The 15,236-nt window shown below is 37.8% G+C and overlaps 1 protein-coding gene across 1 annotated transcript in view; it reads left to right on the top strand.

Moving 5' to 3' along the window:
• The window catches only part of LOC106633682 (adhesion G-protein coupled receptor G7-like), a 43,225-nt gene extending 34,512 nt beyond the window's left edge, over positions 1-8,713 (top strand). The window contains exons 3-9 of the mRNA XM_042228567.1: positions 1,819-1,971; positions 2,098-2,210; positions 2,853-3,211; positions 6,576-6,657; positions 6,942-7,100; positions 7,537-7,696; positions 8,395-8,713. Coding sequence (XP_042084501.1) covers positions 1,819-1,971; positions 2,098-2,210; positions 2,853-3,211; positions 6,576-6,657; positions 6,942-7,100; positions 7,537-7,696; positions 8,395-8,604 — 1,236 coding nt within the window. The 3' untranslated portion in view covers positions 8,605-8,713. The remainder of the gene's footprint in view (positions 1-1,818; positions 1,972-2,097; positions 2,211-2,852; positions 3,212-6,575; positions 6,658-6,941; positions 7,101-7,536; positions 7,697-8,394) is intronic.
• Positions 8,714-15,236: the final 6,523 nt, after the last annotated feature.

The raw sequence follows: 15,236 nt of genomic DNA on the forward strand, positions 1-15,236 counted from the left end.
AATGAGAGCAGGTACACGGATTCTGCACAAAGACGTAAACACACAGCGCGGACCCGCGGATCAGAATCAGTGAGATGTCGCCTTTCTCAGCTGACGGCACGGACACGGTCGGGGCTGAAAGCCGACTGCTCGCTGATTCTGATCTGTTGGTGGGTCCGCGCTTTGTGTTTACGCCCTTTTTTCGCTGATTCTAAAGCTTTTAGTTTTATCTCTCTCCAAACAATATTGACCGAACCAGCAGCAAAAGAAGATCCAAACTACGCTTCACATAAACATCGTCATGAATTCTCTCTGACTTTTACTGTTTTGCTTCCACCACAATAAAATCACACTTCATGCACAGCTCTCTCTCTCTTTCTCTCTCTCTCTCTCTCTCTCTCTGTAGTTCAAGAACAGTTTCCCATCTAAAAATCTGTTTTCTTCATTATTTGCTTGCTTGCTATCACAAGACTACCGTTGTTTGCAGCGCTGTCGGCCGCTGTTTTTTTTCTTTTCGTTTTACATACTTCCGAAAAGAAAACCTAATTTTTGCTGTTCAATACTGAACAAATGTAAACTTTTTAAAATTATGCAAAATGCAAAACGCTTAGCCGTGTCTCTAATAAAACCGCTGTAACGTCATATGTTGATTAATGGTTTTCTTGCATTTTTGATGTACTGCAGAATATTTTTATAAAATCCCAGGCCAGGAAAACCACCTTCATGTTTTTCTGTGTTTTATCTTCAGCTATTTTGACACAAAGGCATCTGCTGTGATGCTCACACCTTTGATAAAGTCATGCGTGTGTCAGCTTCTTTTCATAGATACAAAAATATGTAAATGTACTGATCTGAATTATAATATTTCTGACTGTCAAAATTTCCCAGATTCAAATCTAATTGAATTGAATCGAATCGTGGATTGAATCGATTCGGGACCTTGTGAATCGGAAACGAATCGATTCTAGAAATCAGTGACGATACCCAGCCCTAGTTATAATTATAGAAGTTATAGTATATTATATATAAACATGCCTGTCCGCTGGTTTATTACATAATCACGTGGAGGAAGGGGCACAGCTCAGCACAAGCATAATCCCAATCCATTGTGTTGTACATTGTTATCTCTCTCTCGCTCTCTCTCTCTCTCTCTCTCTCTCGATAGATAGATAGATAGATAGATAGATAGATAGATAGATAGATAGATAGATAGATAGATAGATAGATAGATAGATATTATTAGTAAAAAACATCAAGCAATCTAAAAAAAAAAGGAACACGCCATAGCACATGTTTAAAAAAAGTAAGGATCATTCATCACAGTGATTTACTATTAACACAGACATAACATTATTTTTTACTAAAAAATACATTTTCAAATCACATCAACCTGATATCTGACAGAACTGTCACATGATTTTAAACAGAAGCTATTGGCTCAGTTCTGTAGAGTGGGAAATCATAATGAAGAAGTTCATTATTAGTTGTAGATTCAAGCTACTCTCCATATTTTTGGCCACCAGATGTCACCAAAGAGAATTGTTGGCCATCACTAGTGTTAAGTGAGTCTCATGTTAGTGTTATAGCTTTATGCGTTTACGTCCTTCCCTGCATCAAGCTGTGTGTCTGGATTCTGGGTCTCTGTTTCCTGTCATATTTTCATAGTCTCTTGACCAGTGTGCATTGGCTTGAGCTTTGCTTCCCCTGGCGTTAGTCAGATTTAGCTCACTTTTGAATTGAATTTGAATAATGTGATGGATGATTGTTACAAACAAACCCAGAATAGACACTTTGTAAATCAAAGTTGTAGATTTCTAAACCTGTGTGCTTCTGTTTTAGGTCATCAATGGGACGCCTCTGTACGACTTCTCCTGTGTTTTCTGGAACTACATTCAGAAGGACTGGAGCACCAGCGGCTGCTCTAAAGGAAACACTTCAGATGGACTCATGAGATGTTTCTGTAACCACACCACCAACTTTGCTGCTCTCTGGGTGAGTATCACAAGTTTACAGGTTCACAGCTATAAGGCTGCAGCTTGCTTAACCTTGGTCATGAACTAGCTCCAAATGTAAACTATTTACATTTTATGGCATGATTAAATCCTGTTTGTTTTTCAGTCATACAGAGAGAACTACGAGTATGCGAAAGCTCTGGATGTGATCTCCATTGTGGGACTTTCTCTTTCTATTCTGGGTCTGGTTGTGACGATCATTTATCACATTAAAGAAAAGTAAGTTTGGGTTACTTCACAGATTAGAAATGACTTTAAATTATGTTGCATTTAAATTCTCTCATCACATTTACCACTCATCACTTCTAGTTGTTATTTCACAAACTGAAACTTGCTTGGATCCAACAAACAGTATAATTATAATAACAATAAGGATTGATTATTTTCTTATTTTATCTGACTAATTAAAGTCCTAAACTGGTAAAAGTGGTGTCTGTAGAGTTTGTAATAAAAGCAGTATTTTAAATTCAGGAGAATTTTGGGAGGGATAATTGGAGTATGTTTTCCCATTTGTAAGACCTGAAAACCAGTAGTAATCAATAATTTTTTATTGTTTAAGGTTAGTTTGTTTAATTATGAAAATAATTATATTATCAGCTAAAAAGAAAAACATGTTTGATTGATTTTAAGCCTTAATATCAAAGAAAGAAGTTATATATAGAGAAAAATATCTATAATACGAAATATTTTTCATTACATTTAAAGCAAAAAGATGTGCTTAAAACCAAAAGATTTTGTTGACTGTACGGGCTTTACAAATGGGCTTACATTTTTATTTTTATTTTTATTTTTCGTGTTTTCCTTTTAGAAATACAAAAGTTTAAAAATATTAAAACGTTGTTGTTTTTTTTCTCTCTGTAGCTTCTTCAGGAATACTGATGGGCAGCAAAGTAACCTGAATTCAAAGCTGGCTCTGCTGTGCATATACCTAAGCCTGCTGGCCTTCATCATCACCTTCCTCTCTGGAGTCCAAAACTCCAGCAGACAGAATGACACTAAGGTGCAGGGTGATGATTTGACCAACGACCTCCTGAATTCTGATGAACACATAGAACCGGACCGTGGCTCGTGTACGGCTGTAGCAGCTCTGCTGCACTTCCTCCTGATGGCCACCTTCATGTGGAACAGTGTATACAGCACTCAACTGGTGCTGCTGGTCCGGTCAATGCGCCGCAGCCTGCCAACACACTGGACTCCACTGAGTGTGACTCTGGGATGGGGTAGGACATTCTGAAAGAAAACAAAAATGCCAAATTTGAAATATTTTTAAAAATGCATTAAAGCAACAAGGGTATAATTGGCTGTTTTTGACTACTTTAAATTTTACCTCTACATTTCACCTTTAAAAACGATTTGCTTAGCCTTGTTTGGTATCATTCTTTTCAGCACAACCTCGCGTGTCTGAATTTACAGTTATGTTTCATTTTGACATACTGTATTAACACAATTGATCTAAAATCAGACAAAAAACTATTGAGGAAAAAACAGTGTCCACTGGCCTGTAGGTGTAAATAGACTGCAGAGTCCTGGCCTGATGAGGTAACTCTTTTGTGTTGTGCCATCCGCTTTGCCAGAGGTTGTTTGGTTTTCCTGATGTATAAATCCTGGCAATCCTCCTGGCACTTAACAGCGTACACAGTGTTACTCTTTCTGTGTCGGGGGACCTCGGTGTGGATTCTTGGTGTGGACCAATTTTTGGTGCAGCGTGTTTTGGTTTAAAAGCAACAGAGACATGGTGTTTGGAAAAAATGCGTCTCAACTGTTCCGATACTCCTGACACATACGGGATCACTACAGGCTTTTTCGCTTAGGCAGCGGTTGTCCTTCTCTCCTGGTTCGGCTGGAGCTTTCTTTAGGCGCCTTCCCAGCTTTGACAAAAGTCCAGCTGGGATAACCACATTTACTCAGGGCCTTCTTGATGTGGTGTTCTTCTGCTTCCCTGGCCGCTGTGTCAGTGGGGATGGTGTTCGCGCTGTGTTGTAGCATCCTGATGACACCCAGTTTATGCTCCAGTGGATGATGGGAGTCAAATCTTAAATACTGATCCGTATACATAGGTTTACGGTACACATCAGCTTTTAGATGCCCCTCATTACTGATGGAAATCTCACAGTCTAAGAAGGCTAGCCTGCCACTTTTCATATCCTCCCTGGTGAAGTTAATGTGATCTGTGAAATGTGGTACATCCTGAGATTTGTTTTTCACCCAGGTGTCATCCACATATCTGAACCAATGGCTTGGTGGTGTTCCAGCGTAGAATAACAAAGCCCTCTTTTCCACTGGGGAACCCATGGCACACCCATGTTTCTGCCCGTAGAATTGACCCTTGTATGTGAAGTAGGTGGAATGAAGACACAGTTTCAAAATCAAACACACTTGGTCGATGCTGAGAGCGGTCCTGTTGCTGAGGTTGGGGTCATCCTGTAATCTCTTACGAACTATTGCCAACGCTTCAGTGACTGGGATGCAAGTGAAGAGAGATGTAACATGCCTCCATAATGACATCTCTCACCTTCTCAACAAAATCCAAGGTGTTCTGGATGTGGTGTTCAGAGTTGCCTACCAGCGGGTTGGGGATCGAGGCCAAAAACTTAGAGATGTTATAGGTGACCAAGTTGATCATACAATTGGTCTTAAAGGTGCCTCCTGTTTATGTATCTTCGGTAAACCATACAGACTTGGTGTAGATTCCCCTGGGTATAGCCTGTGTTATGAGGTCCATTCAATAGCATTGTCTTGTTCTAACTGCTTCAGACAGTCTATCACCATCTTCCTGTACCCGAATCCTTATTTGACTTATCTAAGAGTCTTAAATTTGGCACTGACAAATAACATCTATGTTTAATAATTCAAAATAAAAACTGAAGTGAGATGAAACATTTTCCAGTGATAAATCCTAAACCAAAACATAGTAAACCTACTCTTGAAGCTAACCAAAACAAAACTGATTTTAAAAGCAAACACTCTGCTGCAGGACAGATGGTGGTCTGCCTGTCTTCAGCCCAGGGAAAAGGGTAAAGTCTTATGGGTCTAGGGGTGGATTGCCCTTTTGATGGCAATGGTACCTGGACCTGGGGTAGAGTGTGTTTGGGGAGTGTGTGTACAAATCAAATCAAATCACTTTTATTGTCACATCACATTTGCAGGTACACTGGTACAACAAATGTGAGTGAAATTCTTGTGTGCAAGCTTCACAAGCAACAGAGGTGTGCAAAATGCAATACAATAACATAAGAACGAGCAGAATATGAATATGTATGCTAAATATGTATATATACCTGTGTGTGTGTGTGTGTGTGTGTGTGTGTGTGTGTGTGTGTGTGTGCGCGCGTATGTGTGTGTATACATATATATATATATATCATTAAATAGAAATAAACATAAACAGAGGTTGGTTGTTGGAAATGTGCAAAATAAGTGGCATTTGTCTACAGTATGATGTGCATAATGTTGGAGTTCCAGTAAGTGAAGGTGAGGTGTCTATGAAGTGTTCAACAGTCTGATGGCCTGATGGAAAAAGCTGTCTGTCAGTCTGCTGGTTCAGGACCGGATACTGCATTACCTCCTGCCTGATGGAAGTAGTTTGAGCAGCTTATGGCTGGGGTGACTGGAGTCTTTGATGATCCTCCCCACTTTCCTCAGGCACCGCTTCCTGTAGATGTCCTGGAGGGAGGGAAGCTCACCTCCAATTATCCCTTCCGCACACCGCACCACTCTCTGGAGAGCTTTGCGGTTGTAAGCGGTGCTGTTGCCATAACACGTGGTGATGCACTCCCTACAGATTGTTACATGGAGAAACCTTTTGAATACAAGCGCGCTCATGCACACAGGTGTTGACACGGGTGCTCACAGAAACAAACTATTTCTTTCTTGGCTGCTACCTCAAAGCACAGCGTGTGCTGTCATGCACTTGGTGCTGCTCAATAACATTCAATATTTAGTATTTACTGTTAGTTACACTTATCTAGGTTATTGCTGTAGTCTCCCTATTGTGTTGCTCTGTTTTTGCTTGTTTGTTTATTTTTTTCTTTCAACAGGTGATCCAGCAGATTTTTTTAATGTCTTCTCTCACTGTTCCTCTTCCCCTCTGTTTTTCTTTCCCTCCCTTTCTTTCTTTCTCCCTTTCCTATCCCCCAGTCATGTCTGTCCCATCTGTAATAACTTAAAGTAAAATGAAATAATAATAATAATAAAAAACCAATAACAAAGGTAAATCAAGTGGACCAATACGGCAAAGCTAGAATGATCCACTTGGTACAATAAATCCGTGGGCATCTTTCTTAGCCTTTAGAAAATAATTCTGATTGCTAAAATACCAAAGAAGACATGCAAAAAAATAAAATAAATAAAATTAAATAAATAAATAAATAAATAAATAAATCAAATCCAATCAAAACACCCCAAATAAAAGTTAAAGTTATTTTTTAAATATTTACATAAAAATAATGAAAAAGTAATACATTTATAAAAAAAAAAAAAAAAAAAAAAACACGAGTAAAAATGTTGACTTTAATATCTGGCCCACTTAAAATGTTGAATTTAAATCTATTTCAACTGCTGTTTTGATTTATTGTGTTCTGTTAGGAGTGCCAGCCTGTTTCATGGTCATCACACTGGCGGTGAGCTACAGGGTGGACAATCCTCTGGGATACAGACAAGAGGAATTGTGGGTAATCATTGCTGTGATCAATTCTATTTATTATTTATCTATTTAATATGTGCTTTGATTACCAGTTCAGTCATTGCCTTGTCCAAATGTTTTTGACATTTCTATGAAATTTACCACATCACAGTTTAATTTATAGAACAGTTTATTGTTGAGGTGTGATGTGGCGTTAGCATACCAGAGTACTAAAATTTTACATCTTCAGTTATAAAGTATTTGTAAAGTTTTGATCAACATAGACAAAAAGTATTTTTCTTAATGCTTCTTTTATCCTCTCATTGCAGTTGTTGGCTGGCAGCGTTGGATAAGAAGCAACAGTTCAACTTTGGGAAGCCAATGTTTTGGGCTTTCCTTCTTCCTATCGGTCTGATCCTGATTTACAATATCGTCCTGTTGGTTCTCACCTCCATGGCCACGTGCAAAGTTGATACCAGACTGACCAGGTAACATCTAACGCTGCTGTCGTCCTCTCACTGCTGACTTCAAGCTAATTACAAATGATTCCATGAAGAAAGAAAAAGTCAGAATATTAGTGGGCTTTTGAGTATAAACTCATGAAATACAAAATTTGCAAATAGTTGGTTTTTTAAATTGTTTAAAAAAACATGACACAAAGTTTTTTTACTTTCATATTAAGTTGATATTTTCAATATTTTTTCAAAATAGTAACATTGAAGAAATACATGAATACACAATTTTAAGGAAAAGAAATGTTTTTAAATGTTTGTAAACAATACCACTATAATGTTCCATTTTTGTTTTCAGAAAATGTATATTAATGCATTAACTGCATCTTAATAGGCATTATGTAAAAACTTCCACAGATGAATCATTTCTGCCATGCTTCAATTTGGGTTTTAACTCTTTCTGTTTTTACAGCAGCAACAAGAAGTCGTCTTTAAGGAGTAGGTTCCTCATCAGTTTGTCTCTGGTGGTGTTACTCGGTCGGTCCTGGACTCTGGGATATTTCACTCCCCTTAATTCAGGAAAAGCATACCAGTTCTTCAGCATTTTGTTCTGCATCTGTACGACCACACAGGTATGACTCCTTCCACCATATTTTAGAACTGAGGTTTCATGAGCTTCTCAGACTTCAGATAAACACATAAATTACAAAAAAACAAAACAAACGAGAGGTAATTGTTGAAAGTTTCTTTAAACTTGTTTCTTCCACAGGAAATTTTTTTAGAAATATATTATATATAGTGCCAACTTGATCCCCTAAATAGCAATAGGTTGATGAACGGTCCTGACACATCAGAGTTTCTTTGAAGTTAGCAACTGACTGTGAGTTGCTGCAAATCTGGTCCCCATCTTCAAAGCAGCAATTTCAAAGGCAATGCAACTGCACACGGATTTACTGCACATGGAGGCAACCATTTTTGTTGCACTGGGATGTCCAACTGTTCTTCTTCTTTAGTGCTAATGTAACATTAGGCAATCTGAAGTTGATAAAATGTATTATAAGAAAAAGCTGGTTTTATTAAATGTAATATTCTGAAAACATCTTAATGTATTTTGTAAAAAAAAAATAACAGTAGTTTTTTAAAAGTCAAAATACTCCAAAAAATAAAACTGATATATTTCAAAAATAAACTATGACAGAAGCAAAGTGGTTCAAGTTCTACAAGAGGTGTGTAACTTTTGTTTATTTTTATATTTATTCTTATCAAGTAAAAATGAAAAAGCTAAAAGAATTTAAGAATTCCACCATCATCTTCACATTCTGTCTTTTAGGGTTTACAGATTTTCATTCTCTTCACAGCCCGAAAACGGGCTTTCAGAGCCACAATTTCACGGTCCATGCAGTACATTTCCTCAGTCAACATCCCGCTCAACAGCAGACAGTACAATCTGCAGAGAAAGTGGAAGAACTGCAATATGAACCAATCAAAGACCTACAAGGATCTGAGTGGCATCGAAGTGACCACCAGCAAAACCCTGTAGGACCTGAGGAGGATTTTTTTTCATGCAACAGGACAGAGATCCTAAGTCCAGCAGAAAATCTACAACAGTAAATCAAGCTGTTGCAATGGTTCAAAGTCCAGACTTTAAGTCGGCCAAAATTCCTCAAAGGTGATGTGAAGGATAGACAGTTGTTACTAAAAAATAGTGATTTAATTTTGTTTTTTTATTGCAATTATCAATGTTTTATGATTTCATGAATTATAAAGTGACGTGGAAGATTCCCATAATCTTTCGTCTTTTAAAACAAAAACAATTAAATTAAATTACTTTTACTGACTTTTACTTTCACTTGTGGAAACAAAGTGAAACCACTAACCTAATTTTTCAGTGTTCAAAGCTTAACGCAGAAAATGCAATTGAATCATTATTTTTGCTTTATTTTTAAACATTGTTCATCTGTGTACATCTGCATCAGTTTAACAGTTTGATGTGCTATCAGTAGCTGATACTGTAACACATTCATTGGATATTTAAACCTGTGTATGTGTCTGCCGTCACTGATCCACTAGAGGGCACCCAACTTCCACACAGTTTGCTCTCAAACAGACAGCAGTAGGGAACCATTTCACATTCCTTATTACTGTTAATTTCCCCCCTTTTTTTGTATATGCTTGATCTTTGCTTTGGTTGCGTCATCTCTTACTGTTTGTTTCAGTGTGTTCTGCATTATTTTAATTTGTGTGAAGTTTTATGTCTAAATCAGCATCAGCAATTCCAACATTTCTATTCAGCTAAATAAAAATGGAAGATTAAGAACTAAAACATATGCAAAGTCCATGTCCATGTCCAATCTGTGTTTCTGAAACAAGAGCCTTTCTGTTTGAAAAGGCTGATGAGGGTCTTTAATGGCTTTAAGAACCACATGTCCATGTTTTATTATCAGTCATTAGTGTTCTCCTGCCTAAACTTACAGTGTGGACCCTCAGTCTGAGGAAAGCTGCAACTCAGTGCTGAAAGTTCAGGAGGCTGAATCCTGATGCAAACCTTATGTTAAGATACAGCTTTAATATTTACAACGATTGAAGAAATGTGTGGAGATGAGCACAAAAATGGTGGAATAGTACTGTGAATAGTAGATGAATAATACTCCATAAATTCAGATGCAGTTATGAAAACTGTTTCCAGGGCTGAAGATTATAAAACATCCAACATGTGGGGAAACAACAGGTTTCCAGGAAGAAGCAGCAGCTGTTCATCCATCAGAGTGGCTGCAGCTGATCCAGAGTCACCTCTGATAAATCATTTTGGGAGGAATTAAAGAGTCCTTCAAATTAAATTAAAAAGGCTCTGTGGTGTCATAATGAAGGCAAAAAGAGTAAGGGTTTCCTATTATTTCTTCTTGAAAAGTCACCAATTGATTCCTCATAATTCAACTTCTGCAAAATTCACATTTCCTTAGCTTTCCACAAAATGCATTAAAAACCACTTAACAGTTCCCAGATTCATGAAGAAGTAGAGGAAACTTAAAACAAGCCAAAGAGATTTAACAAAATAAGAAAGGTGTCTTTGCAAAGTTGTCAACAGAAATTTGATAAAAGAATTAGTACCATCTGAAGAACCAAAACAAAGTTTTCCAACTAAACAATCATAATTTCTTTCTTACCATGTGAAAAGACTCATGAGTCTACAAGTCCAGTTGTAATCTGGAGCATTTTAATTTTAATTTCATTCACTGTTTTGGTTGAGTTAAGGAAAATATCTTCACCCATTTAAAAAACTGGCCTCTTCACAAGATTAAATATCTCAGACAGCTCAGTTTTTTTTTAACTCTTTGCTGTACAAAATTGAAATTTGATGACCTCCCCTTAATGACTCCTCAGTATATATCAGTAAGAACAGCACCATGCAGGACAGACGAGCTCTACAGAGGGTTGTGCGGTCAGCTGAGCGCACCATCCGCTCCGAGCTCCCTGACCTGCACTCAATCTACAGCAGGCGGTGCTGGACCAAGGCCAGGAAGATCGTGAAGGACCTCAGCCATCCCAACAACAGACTGTTCTCTCTGTTGAGGTCAGGAAAGCGATTCCGCTCCCTGAAGACCAACACAGAGAGACTGAGGAGGAGCTTCTTCCCGCAGGCGATACGGTCTCTCAATCACACCACCACACAGTACTGACCCACACATATAGTTCTTACACACACACTGGACTTTCTGGACTTTGTTTTTGCACAACACTGGTCACTATATTCTTCATTTCCGGTTAATACTTGTACAGCTGCTGTTATTGTGTATATATTTATTTATATTTAGATTTCTTCATACATTCTTATATAGTTCTATATTGTGTATTGTGTATTTTGTTGTACAGTTATTTTATTTTCAACTTTAATTTATATATTTTATCTTATTCTCCCAGTTAAATTTACCCTTCATTCTAATTTGTGTTGTACAGTTATTTCATTTTTAACCTTAATTTATATTTTATTCCTTCCTAGTTAAATTTACCCTTTTTAATTTTTCATATTTATTTCCTATCTTATTCATAGCCTTTTCCTTTTTTGTTTTCTTTAGGTCACGAGCAGTTGTCCAAGCATTTCACTACATATCGTACTGTGTATGACTGTGTACGTGACAAATAAAATTTGAATTTGAATTTGAATTTTAAAGATTTTGTTTGATTACCATTACAATTGGTTCTGGGCTTTTCCAAGGGTAGCCCTAGCAAGCTGCATAAGCAAAGATCACCCTCACCAACTTCTCATTTTGTTCTTGAAGAAGGGCTGAAATAAGGTAGAAATGACTCGGTTAAGAAAAGCTAAACGAGTAGCGAAAGCTTTACAGTTATCAGAGTTATGCATCACAGAGGTCATGACAAAAGGGTACATTTTACATTACCTCCTGAGCTCCAGGCAACCAAAGTAGCTTATCTACTAATTATCTGCTAATTGTAGGCAAGTTGCTCTCTGATGCATCCACTGGAGTGTGAATATTAGATAGAAAGCACTAAGTAGAAAAAGAATAGGTAAAGGTTCTTGTATCAATGAATGAATGTAGCATGTTCCATAAAGCACAGCATATACAATCCCAAGCACTGAGTGCTCAAGCAGAAAACAATATAGAAAAACAAGTCCATTCACCACACAATTTCTCAGACAACCACTAGGGGTGACACTCAAAATGTGACTATAGATTGCAAGATTATGCAAAACACTTGTTTATCTTTGTTTGTGATAGGTTTGTAGCTTGAACCCATCCGCTGGAACGTTGAAGGCAATATAATTACACTGCAAAGCAAGACACAAGTAGGCAAGCTTCTTCATGTTTCTCGTGCACGGGAGAGAACCGGACAGGCACCGTTCCTTCGCTTGACCCCAGTTGCTCTCGTCCGTCCTCCCGTACACTGTCCTTTTATTGAGGTTACATGAATATGCATAGGTTCATTAACATATGACGTCTTACATAAACACAAAGAGTACCTTGCCTGTGTGTGTGTGTGTGTGTGTGTGTGTGTGTGTGTGTGTGTGTGTGTGTGTGTGTGTGTACTGCTGATCAAAGGGTCAAACATCCTTGGTCAGGAAGAGGGTAGCCTCCCCCTCACCCTAGATGGTTCATCCTAGATAACACGGTGAGGAAGTCCTGCAGTTCATCTAAACAAAGAACACTTAGACTAGAACAGACGCAACTACGTTGATCCTGCCGTAAAACAATAAGACACGGTATGACCTCTCATGCTCCCAAAGTGCTGTCTAATACACACAAAGTTTGCAGACTATCAAGGATCAAAACCTCTACCAATCTACAACTAATTACAAAACTCTAAGCATATATAAGTAAATATTTCTAAGCATAAATGACAATCAACAATACAAACTCTAACAGTTTGTTTTTGTTTTTTTTAGAGAGGGCATTGTTGAAGAGCAGGGCTACAACAAGAAGGGAGTGTTAGTCAGTTTTAGAAGAATCATATGTCAAGTATCTGGCTGGTCATTCTCATTGTTGATGGGTAACTGGTTGTTTGCAGTGTGGTTGCTTTGACCATGGTGATTTTTGTCATGCATATGTCCAGAAAAAAAAAGAGAATATGTTAGGCTGTGGATATACTGCATTAAAAGCAGCATTTGCTACTAATATAATCCTGCTTGATACCACAAAAACAAGAATGTAGCCCAGATCTCAATGAGTTGGACAGAATGACCTACTACCTGTTAGGTAGATAGGTAGAAATATAGAAACCCATCAATCTGGTGACCTAACCAGCAATAACAAAGTTTTTGGGAGCCAATATCTAAATCAAAATGTCTTATTAAAGTTACTGGTTATTATTTGTCTTTTTTAATGTTGCCAAAATCTAGCAAACATGTTGCTGTTTTCGTCTCCGCATAATTTTTTTGGTCCCATAATCCTGGATGAACGTGATTGGTTAATGAATTTCTGACCATAACAAAACAGCCTACAGAGTCATATAAAGGTGGCTTTTTACAGAGGATATGCTGTTCTAGCTTTTGGTTTAATGACCGTATGTATTTCCTTCTATTTACCTGCTTTATAATGACTTCTGTTTGCATTTCTTAATCAGTGCTGAGCTGAAGTACCCAAACAGGCTTGAGAGAACAACAAGAACCCTAACATGCTGCTGCAAGTCAGTCAGCATTACACCATACACAAGTGACAATGAAGGGTCTTTGAAGGACATCACTTTTCTATTGAGTGGATATTCATCACAATGTGATGTAAAAAAGATGGACTAATGTTCCATTTGGAACCACATGAGTACAAATGTTTCCTGTTTAACCAGGACAGCAGAAACAATAGTGTTTTATCATCCTTTCTCCCTTATTGTAGAATCTGAGTCATCCTCAGGTCTCTGAAGGGTTGTGCACCAAAAGCTGTCCAACAAGTTAAGAGAAACAACAAGACCTCTTTACCTCATTCTCTTTGCCCAACTTTGAAAAGAATAAAACTTAAACAAATGGATCTGAATCAGATAAATGATCATTGGTCCCAGTGGTGTCATCTGACTAAAAAGTTTCATTACTTAAGCTGTTATTCATCTCTGATTAGGTAAAACTCCTATGTTGCAACCCAAGTAAGATTCACCCATATGCGTCATCCAACAGGATGACCATGGAAACAGCCTGGCAGCATCCATCGACAGCTGATGACAAAGACAAATAAGCTGGAAACACATTTGGGTGTGTCTTGTGTGCTGGTCCTTTGGCGATGTTTGGTGAAGGAGATTCCCTAGTTCTGGACCAGCTGAGTCCTATCATGACTCATTGGTGTGGGAAAGTCTCAAGACTCAGAGAGGTTCCCACTGACTCACTGTTTGGCTCTCACTTTCTGTTTGTTGTGGATCCTCAGAGTTGGAAAGACCAAACCAGCTGCAGCCAATCCACCATCAAAATACATAAGAAACCCAATTTCTTATGTTTCTTATGACAGGACAGTTTGTATGAATGGTGCTGTGAATAAATAATCCATGTAGAATTCTGACTAACACTCGTGCTCTGGAGGAAAATTCAAAGGCGCTTTATGAAATATCGAGAGTTTCTCTTTGACAGGGCCTCATCAAAATCAAATTATATAACAAGATCATTTCTTACCAAGCTAACATAATGCCAAGACACAGTGCAGGTATGTTTACCTGTTATTTCTTTTAATTTATTATGCGATCACCATTATAGATACATACTTTCCATATTAGCAGCTAATTTTTATGAGCTGTCTTTCATGTTCTGCAGAATTGAATGGTACTGGTCTGAGAGATACAGTTCAACCGCTGCAGAGTGACAGGCAGCAATAGTTTGAATCTGAGAAATGGTCCACAATTAGTCTGCTTTCATTTTCTCTTCTGTGTAGTCAGCAAAGTCGCTGTAAAGAAGTGGCTTACAACACAGAAATACAAATAACCATTCAAACTCACATTCACATCTATGGAAAATTTAGAACCACAAATTAACCGCATGCCTTTGGACTGTAGGAGGAAGCCAGAGTACCTGAAGAAAACCCATGAAGACACAGGTGAGTTTCTGTTTATGTTGTCCAAAAAATTAAAATTTTCTCTTTTCAGAAATGATGCAACCCTAATAATCTGCCCTCTAGTAGATTAAATCAGGTTGAGGAAATATATCTTTGCCTTTATATTAGCGGCCAAAGAGTGTTTTGCTCCATGCATATTCACTGCTGATGTTAATTTATAATAAGGCATTACATTATACGAGCAGTTTATATGTTTTGTAATGAATAAATCTTGGCATGAAATGAAAATACCTTAAGCAGCTGCCGAGTATTTTATGACACACATTTCATTTGCCTCTTCAGTGTGGATCGCCTTTACCTTCTGCCTATGTCTGATTTGGGTTGAATTTAGCATTGGGATAATGGTGAGGTAGCTGTCTGGTTAACACTAAAACATTTTTAAAAATCAGAAATATGTGAATATTATGAAATTAGTGTTAGATATTTATAGTAACGAGGAGAAACAGATGATTTAAAAAGCTTTTTGCTTCCTGTTTGAATCTCTTGGTAACTGATTTCTCCAGAGTTTGCCGTGTTCCGTGAAGGCAGCAGCAGCTCTGACATTACACAGATGTCTCCTTCGAGGTGAGAAATGTTTGAAGTTATTTTGTTTTCTCACCACACATGCCTCCAACCCACTTCCCCACGTGAC

This window comes from Haplochromis burtoni, unplaced genomic scaffold, assembly GCF_018398535.1.
Source record: "Haplochromis burtoni strain Fernald_Lab_line unplaced genomic scaffold, NCSU_Asbu1 Contig_332, whole genome shotgun sequence".
Taxonomy (NCBI): domain Eukaryota; kingdom Metazoa; phylum Chordata; class Actinopteri; order Cichliformes; family Cichlidae; genus Haplochromis; species Haplochromis burtoni.